The 25,025-nt window shown below is 31.4% G+C and overlaps 2 protein-coding genes across 6 annotated transcripts in view; one reads left to right on the top strand and one right to left on the bottom strand.

The window, feature by feature from the left end:
* LOC127704800 (uridine 5'-monophosphate synthase-like) overlaps nt 1-23,369 on the bottom strand; it is a 27,839-nt gene extending 4,470 nt beyond the window's left edge. Inside the window, exons 1-9 of one of the 3 annotated variants that reach the window (XM_052209019.1) lie at nt 23,292-23,369; nt 10,261-10,359; nt 9,650-9,811; nt 7,639-7,742; nt 6,017-6,155; nt 3,698-3,832; nt 2,510-2,643; nt 1,542-1,671; nt 245-329 (exon numbers count right to left, since the gene is read on the bottom strand). In XM_052209019.1, the coding sequence (XP_052064979.1) occupies nt 245-329; nt 1,542-1,671; nt 2,510-2,643; nt 3,698-3,832; nt 6,017-6,155; nt 7,639-7,742; nt 9,650-9,811; nt 10,261-10,341 (970 nt within the window). In that variant the 5' untranslated portion in view covers nt 10,342-10,359; nt 23,292-23,369. Of the gene's footprint in view, nt 1-244; nt 330-1,541; nt 1,672-2,509; nt 2,644-3,697; nt 3,833-6,016; nt 6,156-7,638; nt 7,743-9,649; nt 9,812-10,260; nt 10,360-16,788; nt 17,046-23,291 lie in introns of those variants that run through there. The other 2 variants (XM_052209017.1, XM_052209018.1) reach the window with 2 other exon arrangements.
* The window catches only part of LOC127704802 (MOB kinase activator 3B-like), a 21,056-nt gene continuing 13,362 nt past the window's right edge, over nt 17,332-25,025 (top strand). For 2 of the 3 annotated variants that reach the window (XM_052209022.1, XM_052209021.1), the window contains exons 1-2: nt 17,332-17,424; nt 24,224-24,374. In XM_052209022.1, coding sequence (XP_052064982.1) covers nt 17,374-17,424; nt 24,224-24,374 — 202 coding nt within the window. In that variant the 5' untranslated portion in view covers nt 17,332-17,373. Of the gene's footprint in view, nt 17,425-24,223; nt 24,375-24,557; nt 24,709-25,025 lie in introns of all 3 variants that reach the window. The other variant, XM_052209023.1, reaches the window with a different exon arrangement.

The raw sequence follows: 25,025 nt of genomic DNA, 5'->3' as shown, positions 1-25,025 counted from the left end.
TCTACTCATTATAGCAGAATATTCAATGAATATACATTCATCGTCTAATTGAATATATCGGGTAATCGGATATTTTTAGCTGACATTTTGAGTATCCGATTTGCCGGAGTCTACTGTACTAGAAACCACTATGAACCACTCTTGAAGATGTCAGAAATAGATCAAATCTTTATCGTTTTTCTCCATTTTATACAAACTTACAACATAAAATAACTTGTGAACAAATTTTAAAGGCTATTTTTACCTTTTGTGTAATCATTCTTGGCAAGACTTCCTGCTGAACTCATTTCTGCAACTAATAAACAACCTTTATTTGTTCCTGTAGAAGCCTGCAATATTAAGAAGATGGTGTTATTAAATTTAATTTTCACTGGAGTTTTATTTTTGAACGGCAATTTTTTATTAATTGTTAATTAAAAATCAACTGATACAAATATTGAATCAACATTCTTGTTGGTAACATGATTAAAGAAGAAAAACACAATGCAGTAGGTTCAGTAAGTGCTATATTTGGCCCCATATATTAAAAGTCCATTGTTTCAGGTTGATGAAAAGACTCATAAAAAAGTAAATTAGAACGTTTTCTGATAAAGCATTAACATTTACAACCCAAAAAAGCCAAAAAGATTTTGGTGAAATTTTACAAAATCTATCTAGATTTCAACCAAATTTAAGCCAATGAAACAACAAGAACTAGCTTCGACAAAATCAATATTCAAGTCAGATATATAAAATGTTATAACAAACATTATGCTAAAAAAGAATTTTTGTCAACTGATGTGCTGTTTCCATTAAAAAATAAATAAATTGAAATTTACCAGTTTAAAAAAAAAAATTCATGGAAAATCAAAATGTGTGCTATTTGTGATGTCATGAAAAGAACACTTGTATATAGATTTTCAACAAAAAGATTTATTTCCTACCTATTTATTAGTTTACCTATGATTTATCGGTCAATAAATCATAAAATGAAATTTATTTAGAAATAGGAGCCTCGTCAAACCTACTCCTTTTTATTCTTGATTTTTTTTACAAAAAAAAACAATTTTCAAAGGATGAAAACAAAATTGAAGTCCATTTCAAGGCAAACTTCATTGTGTACATAGCAAAAACTAATTCAAGTTGTTTATAATCCTATTCTGTGTGCTAAGCCATGTTAGTGAAGAAGCAGTAAATACCATTTTCAAGTCTTTGATTTGAACACACAACCCAATGAGACAAAATATCAAATGTCATCTAGATATCAACACAGTTGTATAGCTGTTCAGTGTGAGGCAAGGCTCTGTGTTGAAGGCTGTACTTTGACCTATAATTGTTTACTTTTTACACATTGTGACTTGGATGGAGAGTTGTCTCAATTGGCACTCATACCACATCTTCTCATTTCTATATAATGTTTTTAATAATAGACAAGTGTGTAATGACCCAACACTTATGCTTTTAATTGTACAAGTTACTTAGACAGATCCGTATTAATTCCAGCTAGCACATTTCACACACATTTTTGTGAATGAGAGACCTCACAAATAAGTTATACTAACCTCTTTTAAACCTTTTATTACCCCGTCCCCAGGCACAGGATGAGCATTGACAATATCGGCCCAAGAGGATATTTTGTATATGCCTCCTTCATACTGACTTTTTACTGTTTTTCCAATGTCGCCAAATTTTCTGCAATTAAAAAAATATTTCTTTTTTCTGAAGGTAAAGTAAGGTCATTAAGAATCACGGTTGATTTTAAAGGTACACTATCAGAGTTACAGCATTAATCTATTGTAAAGACTATCATAAAATAATTGGTAGAATAGTCTCGTCAGGGAAAATTGTGACTCGGAATATAAAAAAATCCTTAAACATAGATTTTCATAATGATGACAACAATTTCAACGTCATTCTAATAATTCTTCCATATTCAATATCATTTGAGCCACTCCATGCGAAAAGGTACAAAAATGATATTTACAGGACACACTGTTAAAGCTAGGTTTTTTTAAAAACGATTTTATCTGCGAAAAATAGTACTAATGTAAACATTCATAAATGGTCAATTCTGTCCGAATTTGTTAGTTAAATCAGAAAAAATGTAGAAATATCTAAATTTTTGTACTTGAGCAAGTGCAAAAATCATTTGTTACCCGCAACAATGCCGAAGCCTTATTGGGAATATAAAACACAAACAACACATGAAGAGAACACTCAACACTTCAGTTAAATAATATCCTCTCATCATAACTTATCTAATAATGAAGAAATTCAACAGAACAAAATTTGTTCGCACCCACATACCTAATGCATGCTGAAACCATCCATCAAATAAAATTGAACGACTAGATTCAACATATTTCATCCGATAGCCGAAACAGCAGATGGTGCATGTCTGCTGCTTCTTAAACCATATTATTAAGATGCATTTTAAGATTGGTTCATGGAATGTTCAGCTGACTACTTCATGTTGTCTCAAAAATACACTGGTTTAAATTCTTTATTTACAAAGTACAGATAAACATACCTGTCTTCAAATATTAAAAAGTTATGTTTAGCTGCTAAATCTCTGAGTGATGTTGTGAACTGTGGTGAAAAATCTTCTATGATATCTACATGTGTCTTCACTATACAAACATGAGGGCCTAACTTGTCAACTGTCTGAAATATTGATTTTTATATCTTTAGGTCAATTGTTTTTTTCTCTTATGGCAGTTTTATTATAACACACATGGTACCCAGGGAAAAGCAATTTGAAAATATGGTATCAACCTAGAGACAATTTCAAACTTTCTCATACATTTTCACAAACGAAAAAGTCTTCGAGTTACAATATATGAGATTTTGAAGTGCCTTTCCTGGGTCCAATGAAATTATATGTGATAAATAATGGAACAGCCCTAATAAAAATACCTCAACACAAATATTTGTTTTACTAAAGTGTAACACAAACTTTAATCCCCAGTTCGGTCAATTCTTGAATAATTTTTCAATCAATGTGCTGTTAGTAAGCACACAAAATGATGTCCCATCTCTTATGAATCTCTCCATACATATATGTTAAATTCAATTACCTTCTTTATGAGACAAGCTAAGTGATTCAGTTATCATTTTTATCAGGAGATCTGGAGTATCAGTAAATAAGAGAGCAACCAAACACCGACAATGATGCAGAAAGTTAAAAACAACTGAAGGTTAACCTACACATCTTCTAATAGTGTAGCACATTTGTGTAAAGTCAAATTGAAATCCATTACAGGTTATGATATGAGCCAAGGCTGAGAATCAATAATATACATTGCTGTGTATAAAACACTTAGGTTCCACTGATCACACAATTACATAATTTATGAACTGAATAACAACATTCAAAATGTATATAATATCAGTAATGCCAGTACAACATTAAGAGCACAGGATATACCAACAATCAGTCATATCTGGTTTTTGTTTATTTTTCTGTTATAAATCAGGTTGGTTTTCTCCTTTCAATTGTTTCACATATCTTGTCATGTCAGGGTCTTTTACAGCTGACTAAACAGTATGGGTTATTTTCATTGCTGAAAGTCGTATGGTGAAGTGTAGTTGCTTACATTCAGTTCATTTGGGGTCTGGTGGATAGTTGCCTCATTGATAATCATACCACATCTCCTTATTTTCATTCAACAGTCCATTAGAAGCAGTACATACAGATGTGTTACACTGTTAGTTGTACCTGTAATATTTGCTGTGAGTTCTGCAGATCAACAGACAAAGCTAGGTTGGATTTCTTCAGGTGCATGATTTTGTAAAGTTGTTGTACCAAAGGATGGGTACAGGTAGATGCTCTCTCATTGTATGTCTGGGATTTCTGAAAAAGAAAATTTTATTTTGAACATTCAACCTTAAAAAATAACAATAATTTTAATAACAATTATATATTTTTCATTTATCAATATTTATAGATCATACTTGTCAATATGTTAATACTCAAAATAATTGTTTTCTTCAACTATTACTAAGTAAGTCATGTAAAGTCAATCAAACTTTTTCCTAAAGGTGTCTCACAGGTGGATACATGCTACTGAGAAAGTATAGATAAATATCAGCTGATTCATACTTTTCCAAGTGGCAGTGAGAGCTTAAACTTCTATAAGGGAGCTACCATTTGATTTTTAGGGGTGGGGGGGCTAGGATGAAATTTGAAAACAAAAGGCAGGACAGGAGTTTTGAGTTAAAAAAAAATAGGCAAGATGAGCAACTTGGCAAAAAAAAGGCAGGATGACAATTTATGTAAAAAAAGTCAGGATAAACTACCGTTAAATTCGTTAAATAAGCCGCAGGTTTTTTTCTCTGTCATTGTCCCTGCGTGTTATACTCAGGTGCGCTTTGTGTATGTATTTTTTTCAGTTTCAGGGCAAGCGTGAAAAAAAAATATGTATCTGGATTTTTTTTTTATGGAAACCGTCAGATTGTCAAGTGCTTGCAGTGACTTGATAAATTGTTCATGTGGCATATTTTGTTATGAATAAAAATATATATACTTTATCATTTGTTCTTTATTTCATTGTTGGCTTACGAAGTTGATAACCATGTGTTTATTACATAAACAAAGAAAGATAACCGTGTTTGAAAGAGGTACCATACAGGATATTAATTGTGTATTTACAATAAATATGTAATTGTTTGTTGTTATAATGTGTTTTTAAATAAAATCTTCTTTAGAAATAATAAAGGTAGTGATTGTGTTTCTTTCCAATATTTCAAGTCTCTTTTAATGACGATGGTGATAACCATGTACTGAAATGAACCCTTTAAAGTGTTTCATAAACAAAGAAAGATAAGTGTGTTTGAAAAGAGGTACCATACAGGTTATACTATTGAGGATTAATGCTTATTGTTTTATTGTTTCAAAATGAAATATCTTTATGAAATATTGTAGCCACATATTGGTGTAAGAAATAAAAAAAATGAATATTAATTTTCATAATTCAATATGCTAAGACATTTATATATTGCCGTCTTATTTGAATTCCCCTTTCCGTGGCCCATCTCACTTTCAGTTAAAAATAGACAATGACTTGCAGAAACTGAATGGTTTTGTTGTAGTTTTCAACCAAGTTTAAATAGAAAAATGTTTGTTACTTATAAAACTTAAATTTTTATTTTATAAACAACAATAAAATTCTTTAGATTTAATTTAATAATTTTTTTTCCTGACTTATGGGTGAACAGTTTTCACACGTGGGTACAGGTAATTAAGTAGGTCATAATCAAGGTAAACAATGGCAGTTTTATGGCTTGGGTAACTTTTAATGAATACCTTTTCAAGATTAATTAAAATCCTTGATTCCAATTCAAACAATAAATGAGCAATCAACACCGAACTAATTTTAATCAAAACAACAAGGTTCAATGGACACCCAAGCTGTCAACACATGGCCATTGTTGACAAAAAACAACTAATGAATCTGGCATGATTAAAACAATAAGAAAATTATAATAATTTTATTAACATTTATTTATTTTAATATGAAACAAATAAATATATACAAAATGTCTTTCAACTTTCTCAACAATCTGAAAATAAAAATGAAACATGTTACGGAGTGAGTTACAAGAAGGAGTGAACATTCATTACGCTAAGGTCAGTAGAATGCATGTACGTTTTCTTCAGGGTGCGCTTTATATGCAGGTGCGTTTTATGTAAGGAAAAAAACAAGACCACCCCCAAAAAAGGCCGTGCGCCTTATTTAGGGGTGCGCTTTTTAATCTGGAAAATACGGTAATAAAAAAAAAGGCAGGACCAACCAGAGTGAAAAATAAAAAGGCAGGACAGAGATTACAACTAAAAAAAAGGCAGGACAAAATTTTTCATCCTAGCCCCCTCCCCCCCCCCCCCCCCCATAAAAATCAAATGGTAGCTCCATGGAAGTTAATTCTAACATATGGAAGTCAGAATATTTGGTGTCATTAGCTTTCTTCCCTCATACCAAAAACTTCTTCAAGAATAACAAGTGAGATTAGATTTTTTTTTCTCTTTGCACTTACAAACCTTTTTCTGACTTGAATCACTACCCTTTGGGACATCAAATCTGTTTTGTTGTATGAACTCTTTTGTTTTGCTGACTGTATCCTGGTCCAATTTACCTGCTGAGCTTAAGACATCCAGTACTTGACTTAATGTGCAAACACTGAAAAATATCAACAGTATCATTGTTATCATAATTAACAAAACACAATTCAAAATATATGATTGAAGTTGTGTGTGAAACTTGTATTTTATCATATAAACGAAAAAAATACTTTGAGGAACGTCCTAATGGTAAATATATTCAAACATGTCTAAAGAATTCATTCAGTAAATCATTAAAATGGAGAATTGTAGAATACCTCAATGAGACAGCTACCTGAAAATACAAAACTTCCAAAAGGTCATCTATAGATCAACATTGGTCATCAATGAATGACATGTATTTAAATATTATGTCAAGGCTTAAACCTGAGTCTAGAAAAGTAGACAAAAAAATTTCAGACTTTATCATGTTTATGTGCAGAGAAAAATCCATTTTTAAATTGTCTACCATATCATTTTTAAAAGTATGAGGGCATTCATCTAAAATTCCATGGATTAAGTTTGGTTAGCAGTGATATTGAGATATGATATTTGTTTCCCCAATTGCAAATCATATACACAATGTTTCCAATAAACAAAAGGTTAAATATTTTCTGATACCTTAAAATCAAATGAGTGCTTTCAAATTTTTCTTTCAATAAAAGTCGCATGAATATTTTTGGTATCCAGTCAGGGGTACTACTTAAACAAGTGATTTCAGAATCACTTCCTCGAGTGATTTTGGCTGTGAAATATTAAAAATTTTCACACAGACTTTTTTAAATCACTGAAACAAGTAATTTTAGAAGTTAAAATGTAATCACTTTAATAAGTGTTTATAACATTTTCTTGATATTTTTCCCACAAGCTTGATTTTTTTATTGGTAAAAAGACAACAATTCCATTGAAAAAACAACTATGTACATGCAGAAACTGTCTTTTGCTTGATAAGCCTGACACTTTTACAGTTTTTTTAAAATATGCAAAAACTGGAATAGTTTGTAGATCAGGTCATAACCTTGAAGTAGATCATTCTAACTCTAAAGAAAACCAATCAGGTTACCTAATATTGTTGATCTTTGTCTGATAGTAAGAATAGTTAATGAATTTTTGATTACAGAAAAATTCCCAAGGGTACTTTTAAAAGCTTTAGCGCACTAACTTACTGCCCAAGCGCACTGGTGAAATTAATATACAAAGAAAAAGGGATAATTGATTTATGTAGGAAAATTATAGAAAAGATTGTGAAAATATGGAAAATCAATGAAATTAGCATTTGAAGATCAAAGAAAACACTAAAATCACTTAAATAGGTGATAACTGAATTTATCAAATCACTGAAATAAGTGATGATGAAATCACTTGTTTAAGTAGCACCCCTGACTGGTATCTCTGGCACAAATTGTCATTCTCTTCTTTAATCGTCACTTAGGAAATCTGATTTATTACAGAGGGTCCTCACATTTCCATTTCAAATATATCCAAAATTAAAATACCAGAAACCTCAGATCTCCACAATTTTAACCTCTAGAATAACATTTTGTGTTACATGTGTTACTCACCTATGTACATTGATACCTTTATTTTTCAGAGCCGTCTTTGCCCCTTGTTCTCTGTCCATCAGAACCACAGCATCTGTAACTTTGATATTAACATCTTCTAATGTCTGAAAACATATTGAAAGTTTCTGTACCATAATTCTACCAAGAATTCCTAACAAGTTTAGGTTTTGAAGAATTTCACATGTACAAATTGTACGTCGTAATCATTTGCATACTTCTGTTAATAAAGGGAAGACAACTTAAAGAAAGATCCAAAAAATAAAAATTAGAATTAAATAAAAAATATTTTCACAAATTCATGATTTAAATTTCTAAGACAGTCAGGGGTACTACTTAAACAAGTGATTTCAGAATCACTTCCTCGAGTGATTTTGGCTGTGAAATATTAAAAATTTTCACACAGACTTTTTTAAATCACTGAAACAAGTAATTTTAGAAGTTAAAATGTAATCACTTTAATAAGTGTTTATAACATTTTCTTGATATTTTTCCCACAAGCTTGATTTTTTTATTGGTAAAAAGACAACAATTCCATTGAAAAAACAACTATGTACATGCAGAAACTGTCTTTTGCTTGATAAGCCTGACACTTTTACAGATTTTTTAAAATATGCAAAAACTGGAATAGTTTGTAGATCAGGTCATAACCTTGAAGTAGATCATTCTAACTCTAAAGAAAACCAATCAGGTTACCTAATATTGTTGATCTTTGTCTGATAGTAAGAATAGTTAATGAATTTTTGATTACAGAAAAATTCCCAAGGGTACTTTTAAAAGCTTTAGCGCACTAACTTACTGCCCAAGCGCACTGGTGAAATTAATATACAAAGAAAAAAGGATAATTGATTTATGTAGGAAAATTATAGAAAAGATTGTGAAAATATGGAAAATCAATGAAATTAGCATTTGAAGATCAAAGAAAACACTAAAATCACTTAAATAGGTGATAACTGAATTTATCAAATCACTGAAATAAGTGATGATGAAATCACTTGTTTAAGTAGCACCCCTGACTGTAAGAGGGGGTAGGACAGTCAGGGATATAACTCTATAGGGTTATTACAGAAAAATAACATACATTTGTTATTGTGGACTAAAAAATCAAAGAACTGTGATAACATATGTATGTTACATGTTTCAAAGGGACAATATACATCATTAGTTTAGTTAAAATGTATAAAAGATCTAATGATATTACTTTTGTCTATATGTATACTTAACTATTGAAAGATATAACAGTTCATAGTTTGCCAATTTTGCATAGTACACCTATATGTTATTACAGAAAAAATATGCCTGTAATAACTAAAGGGTGTTATCACAGCTTCTCTATATCACTTCAAAGCATTTGCTCAGACATACATCATGATTAATTACAATGTATTTTAATTTATTGTAAGAAATAATGACCAGAGCATGTAATGAGGTTCTGCGCAAGTTTCTCAGTAATTCCCAAGTGTCTTATATAATAAGTTACATTCCTTTAATAACCTAGCCTTGTTATCACAGCTAAGTTTATCCCTTAATAGCCTCGTCTCATTGATTTACCATGGTTAATAAAAAATGAATTAATTTAATTAAAAAATTAGTTATCAAGGCTATGCATTTAGTTTCTGCGCAAAGTCGCAAGAGTTCCCTAGAGCCCACTATAAATGAAATAATTTTACAAATAACAAACATATGTTATTACAGATTTAGAAAATTTAAGGAATAAAGAGTAGACAACTCATGAAAGTATCTGTAATAACACACACAAGTTATTTTCTGTAATAACCCTATAGAGTTATATCTTTGACTGTAGGAGTGAGTGTCATCCCAAATTCCATTAAAAATAAAGGCTAAATATCAAATTTGGGAAAAATCCCCAAAAAAGATCCTGAAAAACAAATCGTTAATTCCCTAGTGCCCATAGGTGTAAATCCTAAGTTCCTACAAAAATAAGGCCTAATCCTGATGTCCCAAAAAAAGTCCTTCCATTCTCTTCTTAATTAATGTAGAATTGCTGCCATACCTGAACAGTTTCTAGTACTGATGTTCCACTTGTTACCACATCTTCAACAATGAGACAAACTTCTCCTGGTTTGTAATGACCTTCAATCATCTTTTTTGTCCCATAATCCTTTGCCTCTTTACGTCTGATCAACATGGGATAATTATGATCTACTGACAAAACCTAAGTAAAATATAAAAGAATGCAAGTCATGCTTCTTTTTTTTATTTAATACAAGTTTATATTACAAGATAGATTTAATATGAATTATCAAAGTGCTTGTGAACACTGAAGGTTAAAGGCGCCTTCATTTTGTTTTGGAATGGGAACTTAAAAGTAAACCTTTAAATTTAATAGAACACATTTCAGCAATATTTTGAATTGAGTTAAAGTTAAATAGGTTTATCTTTTTTTGTCCATATTTGCAGTTCAACATTATTTTTTTTTATATCAGAGATTGCACAACTTATTTAATTTTGAATAAAATAGTTTTCATGGTAAGTATAGATAATTCACTATACCATGTATATGGAGCATCCCTAACATACATAACAGCATTTCAAACGACATTTTTCATGTTTTATAATAATTAAAGACACAAATGAGGCACGAAACCTTCAAACTTAACTTACTGTTGCTATCGGTAACGCTGTGTATGGCACACCACAAATAGATTCAAAATGACAGTTATCTTTCTCCACCAAATCCCACATCAGCTCTGCAACTATTTTCTGTCAAATAAAATCAAATTAATTTTATTACATCAAATATGAAAATTAAATTAGTAAAATTATTACAAGTAACCTGTAAAAAATGAAAACAACACGTTATAAATTGCATGCGTCCAAAGCGTTTTTTTCTGGATTAACCTTAAGGGTATACATGTTTCAGATGTAAAACTTATTGGCAGAGTTCTTGAAAAGTGGTGGTCTGAAGGTTTTAACAGTTTGACCACCAAAATTTTGCAAAGGACACACACAATTTTGGGTATTTTGCTATAGAAGTGATATTCTGATAGTGAGGACCAGCAGATTTTCTGCAAGGACCACCAGGAATAAAGATTCAGAGAACTCTGATGAAGCTGCTGAACTAAAAAATTCTCAAAAATAAAAGCCTGTTGGTTCTGTCAATTAAAAAGTTCTAGAAAAACTGGTAAGGCTGACAGGTTTACTTGCATGTAGTGGCAGTCCCTATATCACCTTAAAACTTCAGTTGCAACTACTTTAGGCAACTCTGGTTTTGACCTTTTTTGCTTTTATTATGATGACATCATTATTTTCTATGAAACATGTGAAACTCCAGGAAATTTTCTGATTCTTGGTTTTCCCTGGTGATTTAAAGAATAATTTATAAAACATGAATTCATGGTCAGATGTATTCCCAGTCCAAAGCACTTTTTCTGATTTGACTCAACAGGGAATCCCTTACCTTATCATGCTTATCAAACAGTTATCCCTGATAATTGAGTATTTGTACAAAAATTTCCACTTCAATCACAAGTTTAGGGGATTATTTTTTTGAACGTTTTGAATAAAGTTTTTATCTTTTTAATCGAAATTGTCAACAGATTTTGTTAAAAGTTATTTAAAATGTGATGAAAATATGTGTATAAGCGATCTGCAAATTGTGGTCGTTTGAGAAATATTGAAATTGCAATGCCGAATGACCAATTTTACTGGAAAAATAACGGTCAATTATGACATGTATGAGATTTATGAATTAACAGATTAGTGACCCATCTGATGGTGATAAGCGGATTACCTGTAATCACAACTTAAAACACCTGCTATAAATGTTTATTAGCTGAGGGACATAAACTTGTCAGAAACATGAAGACAGGTAGAACTACAGTATTTTCATCAAAAATAATACAATAAAGGCATGGACTTGCTAAAAAGGGATGGCGTCTTAAAAAGGGCACAGGGCGTCAGTTGGGGAAAGGGTGGGCAGACGGTCCTGTGAAAACGATCAAGCTCAGGAACACTGTCATGACTGTATTGTAACGTTACTTCAGGTTAACCGCAAAATTTGTACTTAACAGTCTTATTTCATGTGTATACTTGTCCTGAAAACGCCACTCTTGCTGGCGAAATATGTCGACAAATTAAATGAGTTCCATTGGGTAAAAATTGAGTGTTGTCGTCTTTCTCATGTTTCTTGTCCCATATTCTTATTTATTTTGAGACAACTGAGAATACCTAGCTGTATCCACTTGTTTTTATCCTACTGCACAATCACAACTTCAGGTGTTGGTTCACTTATAGAATTACAGATGTCATGAATGTTTAGATAATTTTTCAACATGTACTACATGAAACAAAATTTAACATGTTTAAGTATTGGATGATTTAATCAAGTGTTGATATTACAAAAATGAATACAATATATTGATCCCTATTTACACTAAAATGTCTAACATGTCTAATGATTATGAATTGACTTTCTTGTAAATAACCAGCATGCTTGAATTGGCTCCTTTCTGGGAATTCGAAGAAAGATGTAACACTCGTTGTTTTTCAATGTCAAATGAATGTAAGGAAAAAAAATAAGGTTGAATTGTCTAATTTAAGATTGACCTCAGGTGTTTGTCTGTATCTTGATTTAGAATATACCTTCACAAGTTGGCAACCTTGGCACAACTACACATGTAAGGGAGCTACCATTTGATTTTTATGGGGGGCTAGGATGAAAAATTTTGTCCTGCATTTTTTTTAGTTGTAATCTCTGTCCTGCCTTTTTATTTTTCACTCTATTCGGTCCTGCCTTTTTTTCATTAGTTTATCCTGACTTTTTTTACATAAATTGTCATCCTGACTTTTTTTTTTTTCAAGTTGCTCATCCTGCCTATTTTTTTTACTCAAAACTCCTGTCCTGCCTTTTTTTTCAAATTTCATCCTAGCCCCCCCCCCCCCCCCCCCATAAAAATCAAATGGTAGCTCCCTAAGCAACACAACTTTACTGTGGATTCATTAATTTTCGTTGGATACCAACATAACCAATTTTCGTTGGTACAGGTGAACCATGAATTTAAATGTTCAACCAATTACAAATTTTCCATTGGCTTGTATGCCAACTTTGGCAAAATCACGAATTTAATATCCATGAAAGTGTAAGTTTTCCTCAATCCACGAAAATTGGTACCCACGAAAATAAATGAATCCACCGTATTTCTCATGACATCTCAATAACCATTTGGCAAGTGATAATGTATCCACTTCGATCACAATTTTTAAAGCTGCAGCACACATGGCACACGAGATGAACAAAAAAATTCAAAAGTCCATACACATTTGGATACTGTATGGTTTACATAGCTGTCATCAATTAGCATGATTAGTCAGTGATCACATATAGATCTGATTTTGATTGTATCCGTGGTGAAAAGTGCAAACTCTGAAAATGACAAATTTTGTGTGTATAATTCAAAAAAAAAATCATGGTCACGATATTTTTAGGCCATTGCCACAATCACTATACATGCTTTACATACATAATATATACATACATGACATAATATAGATTATACCTTAGGACAAAGAGTTAAAATCGTAATAGTAAACAGATATGAAATTGAAAATTTATTGCAAAAGAATGTTGAACTGCTTGTCTACATGTACACTACAGCTCACATGGATTTTGCTATTTCCATGGATCCACCGTGAGCGTGGCCATTGAGTGGGCACTCCCTGTCCATGTGTGCCCACACGTTGCAGTGGGCATTTGTCCACTAGAATACAAGTGGGCGGAAGTGAATCGATCTATTTCCATTACATGTGTAATAGGGGTCAGTAAGAAGCTTTAAATATAAAAAATTTGTAAGGTTTCCGCGGAACCCAGTGTCTCGCCTACTTTTGCTGTTATTCGCAGGCTCAACAAAAATGGGGAAAAAATTATTAAAAATTTTCCTCTAGATACTATCTTTTGATTGTAAGAAGTTCTGTTCAAGTTTGGTAAAAATCCAAGAAGGTTTATGAATCTAATTAATGTTTTAAAAACTTTAACTGCAGACTGTACATAATGTTCACTAGAATAAAACTAAGTCCATTAATAAGTAATATACGGAAAAACAGGAAATAAATTTTTACAAAATTTCCTTCTAGATACTAGCTTTTGATCATAAACAAGCTTCTGTCCAAGTGTGGTACAAATCCAGGATAGTTTAAGAAAGTTATCAAAATTTGAAAAACTTAAACCACAGAGTGAATGTTATGTTAATTGGCAGAAAAACTAAGTCCATATATCATGTATACATGGTATATGAGTAAAATACGGATAAACAGGATTTTTTTTTTACAAAATTTTCTTCTGAATACTATCGTATGATAACATGTATAAACAAGCTTCTGTCCAAATCCTACAAATCTAGGATAGTTTAAGAAAAAGTTTAACCACAGAGTGAATGTAATGTTAACATGGTTAACTGACAGAAAAACTAAGTCCATTTATGAGTAAAATACGGAAAAACAGGATTTTTTTTTTACAAAATTTACTTCTGGATACTATCTTATGATCATAAACATGATAAACAAGCTTCTGTCCAAGTTTGGTTGAAATGCAGGATAGTTTAAGAAAGTTATTAAAATTTCAAAAACTTTAACCACAGAGTGAATACTTGTGGACGCCGCCGACAACGCTGACGGAATGTAGGATAGCTATGTCTCGCTTTTGCGACAAAAGTGGCAGGCTCGACAAAATGATGTGGTATAATTGGCAATGAGACAACTCTTCACAAGAGACCAAATGACACAGAAATAAAACCTTTTACGATGTTTGACCAATGAATAAACAAACGAGCTATGTTTTGGCATGGGTATCTCAACTTCCTATTGTTATAATAAAATTATAATAAAGAATCCTATTTTTAGTATAAAATTAAATTAAGTTATGTTTATCATGTTTATCAGTCAAGGATATAACTCCATCATGTCTATCAGTCAGGGGTACCACTTGAACAAGTAATCTTTATTTACTTGAAGAAGTAAATACAATATACTTATACAAGTTATTTATATTGTTTGAATAATCTCCCCTTTATTTTCTAAAAAAATTACTTGTATAAGTAATTTTTTTTTACAATCCCACAAAAATTCTCAAGCTTTGAGATGTAAAATCATGTCTTTAACAATTTTTCTCAGGTTAGCTCATAATTTTTGATAAGAGTTCAATGTTTCATCTCATTAATTCAACAAAGAAACTGATTGAGCAAAGATCTTAAGTATTTGCGCAAGGCCTTCAAAAATTGCTCCGTGGGGGCTTGTAAATGAGCAGTGTTCTAAAGATAACAGACAAATGAGAATTTCATTGTCCATGAAATTACACTTAAATGAATAGTAAAGACATCTGCAAAGAAAGGACAGACAATTCAAAATTCTGTTAGAGCAAAGAAGTTTCTAAGAATTCAAGAAAAGAAGATAGGATGACTTTTTTACTTGTATAAGTAAAAAAATCTGAATGTTAGTAAAGAACAGGAGTAGGCTGGATGTTAGAAAGTACTATTTTACCAACAGAGTAGTGGAAGTCTGGAACAGTTTTCCTGAGACAATTGTAACTGCCAAAAACGTTAAAACATTCGAACGAAGACTAGATAAATATTGGAAAGAACATCCTATGATTTATGACTACACAGTAGATTACAACTTCACGATTGGAGGTAGCACAGTAATCAACAGTGATAGTGACAGTGAAATAGAGCCAAATATAGAGGAGCAAGCTGATCTCCTGCGTTTGGAAACACTTAGGTATAACTAGGCCAAAAATTAATTTACTTATACAAGTAAATAAAACACACTTGTATAAGTATCCTAAAAATTTACTTATATAAGTATATTATAATTACTTTTTCAAGTAAATAAAATTTACTTGTACAAGTAGTACCCCTGACTGTCTATAGGGTTATCAGAGAAAAATAACATACATCTGTTATTGTGGACTAAAAAATCAAAGAACTGTGATAACATATGTATATTACATATTTCAAAGGGCCAATATATACATCATTTTACATTATTTGTTTTGTTAAAATGTATACAAGTTCTATTGATATTATTATTGTCTTTATGTATACTAAACTATAGAAAAATATAACAGTTCATAGTTTGCCAATCATGCATAGTACACCTATGTTATTACAGAAAAAATATGCCTGTAATAACTAAAGGGTGTTATTACAGCTTCTTTACACCACTTCAAAGCCTTTGCTCAGACATACATCATGCTTAATCACAATGTATTTTAATTTATTGTAAGAAATAATGAACAGAGCATGTAATGATGTGCTGCGCAAGATTCCCAGTAATTCCCAAGTGTCTCATATAATAAGTTACATGCCTTTAATAACAAAGCCTTGTTATTACAGCTAAGTTAATCCCTTAAAAGTATTATCTTATTGATTTACCATGGTTGATGAAAAATGTATTAATTTAATATGAAAATTAGTTATCAAGGCTATGTATTTCACAAATAACAAACATATGTTACTACAGATTTAGAAAATTTAAAAAGTAAAGAGTAGACAACTCATGAAAGTATCTGTAATAACACATGCAAGATATTTTCTTTAATAACCCTATAAGAGTTATATCCTTGACTGTTTATCATAACATGCCCTTCCTCCAACTATACTTATTGGTGTATGAATGATTTTGCCTTCAATGTAATTGTAGCGTTAACTTTTATCATAGATATAAAATCATAAAATTAATAGCCATTAATAATTAAGCGTCCGATATTGTTCCCACAGACGTCAACAGGACTGCGTGGACTAATGTCCATGCGATGGAGTGGGCAACAAGCCCACGATGGACATTGGGCGTGGGCAAATACATGGACAACATACTTCTGCCCACGGTGGGCAAGTGGAAAAAGCAAAATCCACATGGCAGGTTGTGTAGCTTGCAATGTTTTAAATCTCGAAGTTGTTTTTAGGTACAAATTACACCGGTTGACCCAAGGTCAATAGGCGTAAATGACATTCATTCTGTGACTTAATAACACAAGCATTGCAACATAGGAAATGTATGGGAAAGTGCATGGATTTGAAAGTCGTCTAGGAGTTAGAAACTGAAAGTTCGTTTAGTAATATTAAAGGGATATGACATTGGGTGACCAGATTCAGCTTTAATAACCAGATCGATCTAAATTAGTTCAAAATGCAGACATACTGAACATGACATTGTGTATAAACAGGTAAATAAGTTATTTCTCTCTAACACAAGTCCTTGAATGTGTGTCAATGCCAGATCAATACCATTAATTTTGGGTATGACACAATGACGCGTAGATCAAAATACACAGGTGACTGGATTCCACTTTTCAGAGTAAAATTTCCAAACTTTACAGCTTTTTTTCTGTGCAGTTCCAATATTAAATTGTAAAGCTTATCTCCCACGTTTGCAGCACCCGCCATTTCACACTTTTTATAGATAACGTCCGAAATTATTTTTTCCGAACAGACTCTAGATGGAAAATCTAATGACCGAAAACATTTGATAAAAAAGTAAAATAAACAATGGTCTAAACTGTGCTACAAATGAAAAAGAGCAATGCTGTTTTCATTCTTTATATAATACTATTTTTGGATTTGATTTTTTTCTATTTTCATTAAAGGTGCACTTTTTTACATTTCAGTAAATTCCCAATCTTTCAAATACTATATTTTGAATTTTTCAGCGTACTTTTTGATACAAAGAAGTTTACCCTCAGCATCACTTCAGCTTCCGGTTCCGCATGCGTAGCTAAATGAAAACATGGCTGGAAGATATGGATTCGCACAGTTCTTTTCTAGAGACAAAGTAAAGGTAATCTGAACAATGAAGTAACATTAAAGCGTATTTTCATACCAACACATGATTTGAAAAACGTATCTGTATCAAAAAAGTTAGATCCAACTTCAATGAAGGTTTATAAATCCTCTTCTTTACATGTCTTACAAACTGGTTCTGTTGTCATTGATAATTTTATTGACTTAAATAGAAATTACATCCATGGAGCGACAATTTAATGGCTTTTAAACATTTTAAGTTTGATTCACAATCGTTTCTTTCTTTATTGTGTATACTGTTATGACTTTCAGAATAGATTACTGTTAAAGTTTATTGACATAATTTAAAGTACCTCCTTAAACAAGGAAGTATGAAATTTCCTGTTCTCCAAATTGTATACTAATCTAGTTAACACCCTTTAAACATATATCAGATATTTACAGTTTGGACAATGTTTTCAAATCTATATCTTTGCATAGAATATTGGATGTTGTTTACTTTGTCATTCAGATACTTTTCATTGCTTTTCAGTTCAAAATAATGGATTAGTTTTACTTTCATTTTCCTTAGTACATGTATTTAATGAATGAACTTTTGCTTTATGTATTCACAAGCCATTTATTGTACTCTGTTGCCATGTGCAGAGAATATAAATCATTGTTTGGAAGGAGATTAGAAGGTCAAGGTAGATGCTCATTATTGATCAGTATGAACATACAATGACAAGGTTACCAGTGTACCCCCCCCCCTTTACATAAACAATACTCAAGTGGTCAATACTGGTGGATTCAAATTATCAAGGTGGTTTTTACTATTAATTGAAGTAAAAACATGCTAAATAGAGGGAAATAATTTAATTTTATTTAGAACTTCCATTTTTTGCATAAAGGATTTTCCATTTTGAATTTCCTTGGAGTTTGGTATTTTTGTTATTTTTCTTTTTTTCTATTCACATGATTCAACACATTTTCAAATGCAATTGAAAATGGAAAAATTTAGTTCAATTTATTCTGGTTTGTTTTTTCTAGACATTCAGTTAGTTCATGTAGTTTGTTATTTTTTGTTGATAAAGGATTTTGAAAGGTATTACAATGTATCTTTTAGTAAAAATTAACCAGAATCTCTCGCAATGGGAAAGTTAATTGTTTCTCCACATTTTAGTGATCACTGGCAATGGGTTATCGACTTAGAAGTTTAGTTTGTACATGTTGTACATTGTGCATGTAGTTCATAGGCTTGGTTTAAATCTTATTTTGTGCTTATTTAAGATCATTGAAAAAAAACCCAAACCTTTCAGATTTCTTTAAGGAACATTTACCATTGTCATGATTGTAGTCTTTCAAGTAAGAAAAAAAATGTCAGAATAATAAGTCCCCGTAAAAATTTATAAGTCAGTTGGATTGAACAAGTGGCTTATTATGCTAATGTCCCAGACTGATTATTGGTGGAAGAGTACACCAATTTGAAGCATGACTGTTGATAATTTACACATTATTCATCTCTGCTTTTAACATGTTTAACCAAACTTAACCATTTTCTGCACTACACAAGTTTATGATTCTCAGAAAAATAGTCCCCCTTTGATTTCTATATTATTGGACAATCATGACAATGTAGGAATAAGTATGACTGACTGGTTTCTTGCTTTGTCTTCACTGTAGGTGTGTGTATTTCTAATGTCAGAGTTTAAGTATGTTATATGAGTAATTCCGCGACCGGGTGAATTTTTCAAAAATGCGAGTAAAGTACCTTGTGTTACAGTAAGGTATAGGATTTTTTTCAGAGACAAGTGCCTGTGGCGAGTAGGTACAATGTATATAAATGGTCTTTCAGTATTTACATGGGCAGAAAAGAAATTTAATTTATACAGTTAATTTATGAATAATTAAATAATTATTTTTCATTATGACATAATCATGTTAATAAATATAAAAATAAGAAGATGTGGTATGATTGCCAATGAGGCAACTCTTCACAAGAGACAAAATGACACAGAAAGTAACAACAATAGGTCACCACATGGCCTTCAACAATGAGTAAAACCCATACTGCATAGTCAGCTATAAACAGTCAGGGGTACTACTTAAACAAGTGATTTCAGAATCACTTCTTTGAGTGATTTTGGCTGTGAAATATTAAAAATTTTCGCACAGACTTTTTAAAATCACTGAAACAAGTAATTTGAGAAGTTAAAATGTAATCACTTCAATAAGTGTTTATAACATTTTTTTGATATTTTCCCCACAAGCTTGATTTTTTTATTGGTAAAAAGACAAGAATTCCATTGAAAAGACAACTATGTACATGCAGAAATTGTCTTTTGCTTGATAAGCCTGTCAGTTTTTACAGTTTATTTAAATATGCAAAAACTGGAATAATTTGTAGATCAGGACATAACCTTGAAATAAATCATTCTAACTATAAAGAAAACCAATCAGGTTATCTAATATTGTTGACCTTTGTCTGAAAGTAAGAGTAGTTAATGAATATTTGATTACAGAACAATTCCCAAGGGTACTTTTAAAAGCTTTAGCGCACAAACTTACTGGCCAAGCGCACTAGTGAAATTGATATCCAAAGATAAAGGGATAATTGATCTATATAGGAAAATTATAGAAAAGTTTGTGAAAATATGGAAAATCACTGAAATTAGCATTTGAAGATCAAAGGAAACACCAAAATCACTTAAATAGGTGATAACTGAATTTAAAAAATCACTGAAATAGGTGATAATGAAATCACTTGTTTAAGTAGTACCCCTGACTGATAAATGCCCTGAAACAACAAATGTAAAACATTTCAAACAAAAAGACTAACAGCCTGATTTATCATGTGTACAAACATGACAAAATAATGAACTAAAAACAAATATGATATACAGCAACAAACAACAACCACTGAATTACAGGCTCCTGACTTGGGACTATATATACACTGTAATAATAATAATAATAATAATAAGCATACACACATTTGTTTACAATGTACACCCAAATGCATGAAATGCCTAAGATTTTATTTATAAAGTTAGGTTATCAAATTCATTCAGGGCTCACACTACTTCAGAATCATAGGGAGAAGTGACTTCTCTTTTTGAAACCGAGAGGGAGAAGTGGTGAGATTTGAAAGAGTAGTGCTCATTCGCTCATGGCGCTACAATGTTTGGTTTTTACTATAATACAAAGGGCTATATGTATTTTTAGCTCACCTGACCTGAAAGGTCAAGTGAGCTTTTCTCATCACTTTGCGTCCGTCGTCCGTAAACTTTTACAAAAATCTTCTCCTCTGAAACTACAGGGCCAAATTTGACCAAACTTGGCCACAATCATTATTGGGGTATCTAGTTTAAAAAATGTGTCCGGTGACCCGGCCAACCAGCCAAGATGGCCGCCATGGCTAAAAATAGAACATAGGGGTAAAATGTAGATTTTGGCTTATATCTCTGAAACCAAAGCATGAAGAGCAAATCTGACATGGGGTAAAATTGTTTATCAGGTCAAGATCTATCTGCCCTGAATTTTTCAGATGAATCGGACAACCCGTTGTTGGGTTGCTGCCCCTGAATTGGTAATTTTAAGGAAATTTTGCAGTTTTTGGTTATTATCTTGAATATTATTATAGATAGAGGTAAACTGTAAACAGCAATAATGTTCAGCAAAGTAAGATCTACAAATAAGTCAACTTGACCAAAATGGTCAGTTGACCCCTTAAGGAGTTATTGCCCTTTACAGTCAATTTTTAACCATTTTTCGTAAATTTTTGTAATCTTTTACAAAAATCTTCTCCTCTGAAACTACTAAGACAAATTTAACCAAACTTGTCCACAATCATCATTAGGGTATCTAGTTTAAAAAATGTGTCCAATGACCCTGCCCACGAACCAAGATGGCCGACATGGCTAAAAAATAGTACATAGGGTAAAATGCAGTTTTTGGCTCATATCTCTGAAACCAAAGCATTTAGAGCAAATCTGATGAGTACAAAATTGTTCATTAGGTCAAGATCTATCTGCCCTGAAATTTTCAGACCAATCAGGCAACCCGTTGTTGGGTTGCTGCCCCTGAATTGGTAATTTTAAGGAAATTTTGCCGTTTTTGGTTATTATCTTGAATATTATTATAGATAGAGATAAACTGTAAACAGCAATAATGTTCAGCAAAGTAAGATCTACAAATAAGGCAACATGACCAAAATTGTCAATTGACCCCTTAAGGAGTTATTGCCCTTTATAGTCAATTTTTTACAATTTTCATAAATTTTGTAAATTTTTGTAAATTTTTAAAAGTATTTTCCACTGTAACTACCGGGCCAAGTTCATTATAGATAGAAATAATAGTAAGGAGCAAGAATATTCAGTAAAGTAAGATCTACAAACACATCACCATCACCAAAACACAATTTTGTCATGAATCCATCTGTGTCCTTTGTTTAATATGCACATAGACCAAGGTGAGCGACACAGGCTCTTTAGAGCCTCTAGTTTTTTTATATCGTTCAATTTGTCCCTGGGTTTAAAATAAAAGTAACAGTTCAAATTCAAAGTTGTTTAATTTTATCATATCTAGTTGCACAATCATATTAGTCCTCTTGTCGGAAAAAAACAATTAAATATCTAGCAATAATCATGATAATAAAAAAGATTTTTTTTTATATCAAAAATGAAAAGAAAGTTGTTATTTCAATTAAAATTCAATTAAAAATGTACTCTGTTATCATGTTAATGAAATTCAGTGTTTCTCATTAAAAAGATGTATAAGTTAAGCTAATGGACATAGTATAATAGTCCCAGAGTTGAGCAATTTTAATTGATAAATTGAAACAATGCATATACATTGAAATATATACATTTATCAAGTAGATCAAACCAAAAGTATATTAATGCGTGTGGAATGCGTAATTTTTCCTTTTGGGATCAATATTCTTCTGTCAGCTGTGCCATTCATGCGTCCGAAGTCATTATCGTGAGAATCCGGAATTCGGTCGTAGCTGGTCTGGTTCCAACTTCCATCAGTAGTTCATACAATATTTCAATGGCGGACGAAATAAATTTACAAAAATAAACGATGTTTGACACGCTATTTGGAAAAGGAATATGACGTTTAATTTTTAATGCAATACATGGATAACAAATTTACTTCAGTAAAATTTCATCACATTCTAATGAAGAAACCAAACTTATTTTGCCGAAAGGTAGAATGATTTGATGTACACTCTCGAGTAACAAGTACCAGAAGTGATAAAAAATTTTCTTTATGAAATAACATGCAACCAACTTTAAAATCAATGCTTTAACCTCTTTTCTGAAGAAAATTAATTGCTTATGTCCTTGAATTTCTTTACTTTTAAATGAAAAATTGCTGTTTCATCGACTTGGTAAAAATTGAATATTGCCGATGACGAAAGCAAAGTTCTGAACATGTGAAAGCGAGTATCGTGATCAACAGGGCGACTAGATTTCGCTTTTGACGGTTGGGCAAAGCGAAGTGACGGATGGGAAAGCGACTTTGTCACATGGTAGCGTGAGCCCTGTCATTATAATCATTTAATTACATTTTATCAAATATACATGTACATGTATAATGTAAGTAAAGAAATGTATATACACTGATATATGTGAGGAAAATTGAAGAACAATTGAGTGGATGCTTGTTACATAATAACCAAGATTCAATGTATACATGCACATGTACTATGAACTTGACATATTTTGATATGTATGTTTTATTATCATTATTGGAACATGAAAATAATCATTATATCTTTCCTGAATCAAAATCAACTCACTGGTTGTATGGCAAAATGCCAATAAGGATATTACATTGTGCAACATGTACAATGCAATTATATTTTATCAGGTTTAGTCCCAAGTCTTTAATCTAGCACATGACATGGAAAAGACATACCCTGTTGTCACAAAATACTTGTCAATAGTATCTTATTCTTTCCATAAACTGATAATACAGATGGCCTTGGAATTCTTGACAATGTAAATTGTTTATTTAAGATTTAATATGGTGAAGTCTTTCCTGTATATTATATAACATGTGCTAATAAAGATCTAGATTAATGTACAGTGTATAATATGTATCTAAAACATGTACATGTATCACCAATAACATGACTTTATACATGTATCGTCTTATTTTTTTGACAAACTAAAATAGATTAAAGATTTACAGTAGCTTAATTTTAAAAAGGCCTTATATATGGAGCAGTCATTTTAAAATAAAATTTTATAGTATTGCATTGAGAGAAGTTAATGTAAAACCTAAAGAAGACAGGAAGATATTCATCTAAACTTTTCCTATGATAATCCTTGATGTTATAATCACTTACTTACAACTGTTAGTGTTTAAAAGTTTTAAGTATATAATTACAAGTGATTTTAAAGTTTGGGTGTCAAATTATGTTTACATTTTTCTATTTTTGAAAGCCATCAAAAGTTCAATAAGAGATCCATGAGATCCTGAAATCACTTACAACTAAAAAAAGTTTAAGTAGAATATATACATGTACATTTGTATCTCTGATTGATTATGAAACCATCACTAAGTTTAGGACTAAAACATACAATTTTAAAAGACATGTTTGTTTACAAGTCACATTGTACATGTTGTACCTTAAGATCAGTCAAAGGTCAGATAATGTGATGAATTGAAACCATTATTATCTTTAATTAATTTTCTTTCATATGTACAATTATATATATATATATATATATAAAGCATACAGATTCCACTAAACTTTTCTTTATATACATTTTGTATATATACATGATATATGTTTATTTAAATAATGCAATTTATATTTATTTTAATGTGCATGTATGTTTTAGACATTTAAACCAAAGAAGAAGTTTGAACAGGGTACTCTCAAATTCAACCTCCATAAACAGGCCAATGCCTCACTGAGTTCCGGTATAGATCTGAAGGAGGTTGTCAGGTTACCACCGCAAGAAGATTTAAATGATTGGATTGCCGTGCATGGTTGGTACTATAATGTTACATGTATAAACCACTTCTGTTTCAGAATTCAAAAATTTCATCTATGGCAGTCAAGTTGGACAGCTTGCATGTGTATTTCAATACGGATGCAAAAATCTTAAGCTTAAAACATATATCATTATATATACTTATATATACAAACTTGTATGATTCATTTCTTTGCAGACTTTTAAGCCCAAGAAGCGGTTTGATCCTGGTAGCTTAAAGTATAATTTACACAAGCAGGCAAATGCTTCGCTTAATTCTGGTATTGATTTGAGGGAAGTTGTTAAGCTACCATCAAATGAGGATTTAAATGACTGGTTGGCTGTTCATGGTGGGTACAAAAAAAACTACATTCCGCATAAAAGTAGTGCTTGTATTTAATTGGAATGGCCACAATACATCAGACTGATCATTGTGTATCTTGGATTGAAAATACAAATATGCGATCGGAATGGTTCGAGTCTGACCTCTGCATATACGCTTCAGTAAACTTTTAATGAGCTTTTGATGTATACTTTTAATTGGTGTCGGACAAACTGCTAAATACATGTAGTTAACTTGCATGCGTAGACATCAGAAACTGGCATGTAAATTTTATCACGTTTATTGTTCATGACCTTGAATGCACATATTTTTTTTCCACATTTT

This window comes from Mytilus californianus, unplaced genomic scaffold (genome assembly GCF_021869535.1).
Source record: "Mytilus californianus isolate M0D057914Y unplaced genomic scaffold, xbMytCali1.0.p SCAF_6, whole genome shotgun sequence".
NCBI classification, from domain to species: domain Eukaryota; kingdom Metazoa; phylum Mollusca; class Bivalvia; order Mytilida; family Mytilidae; genus Mytilus; species Mytilus californianus.
This window is presented reverse-complemented; position numbering and strand designations above follow the sequence as displayed.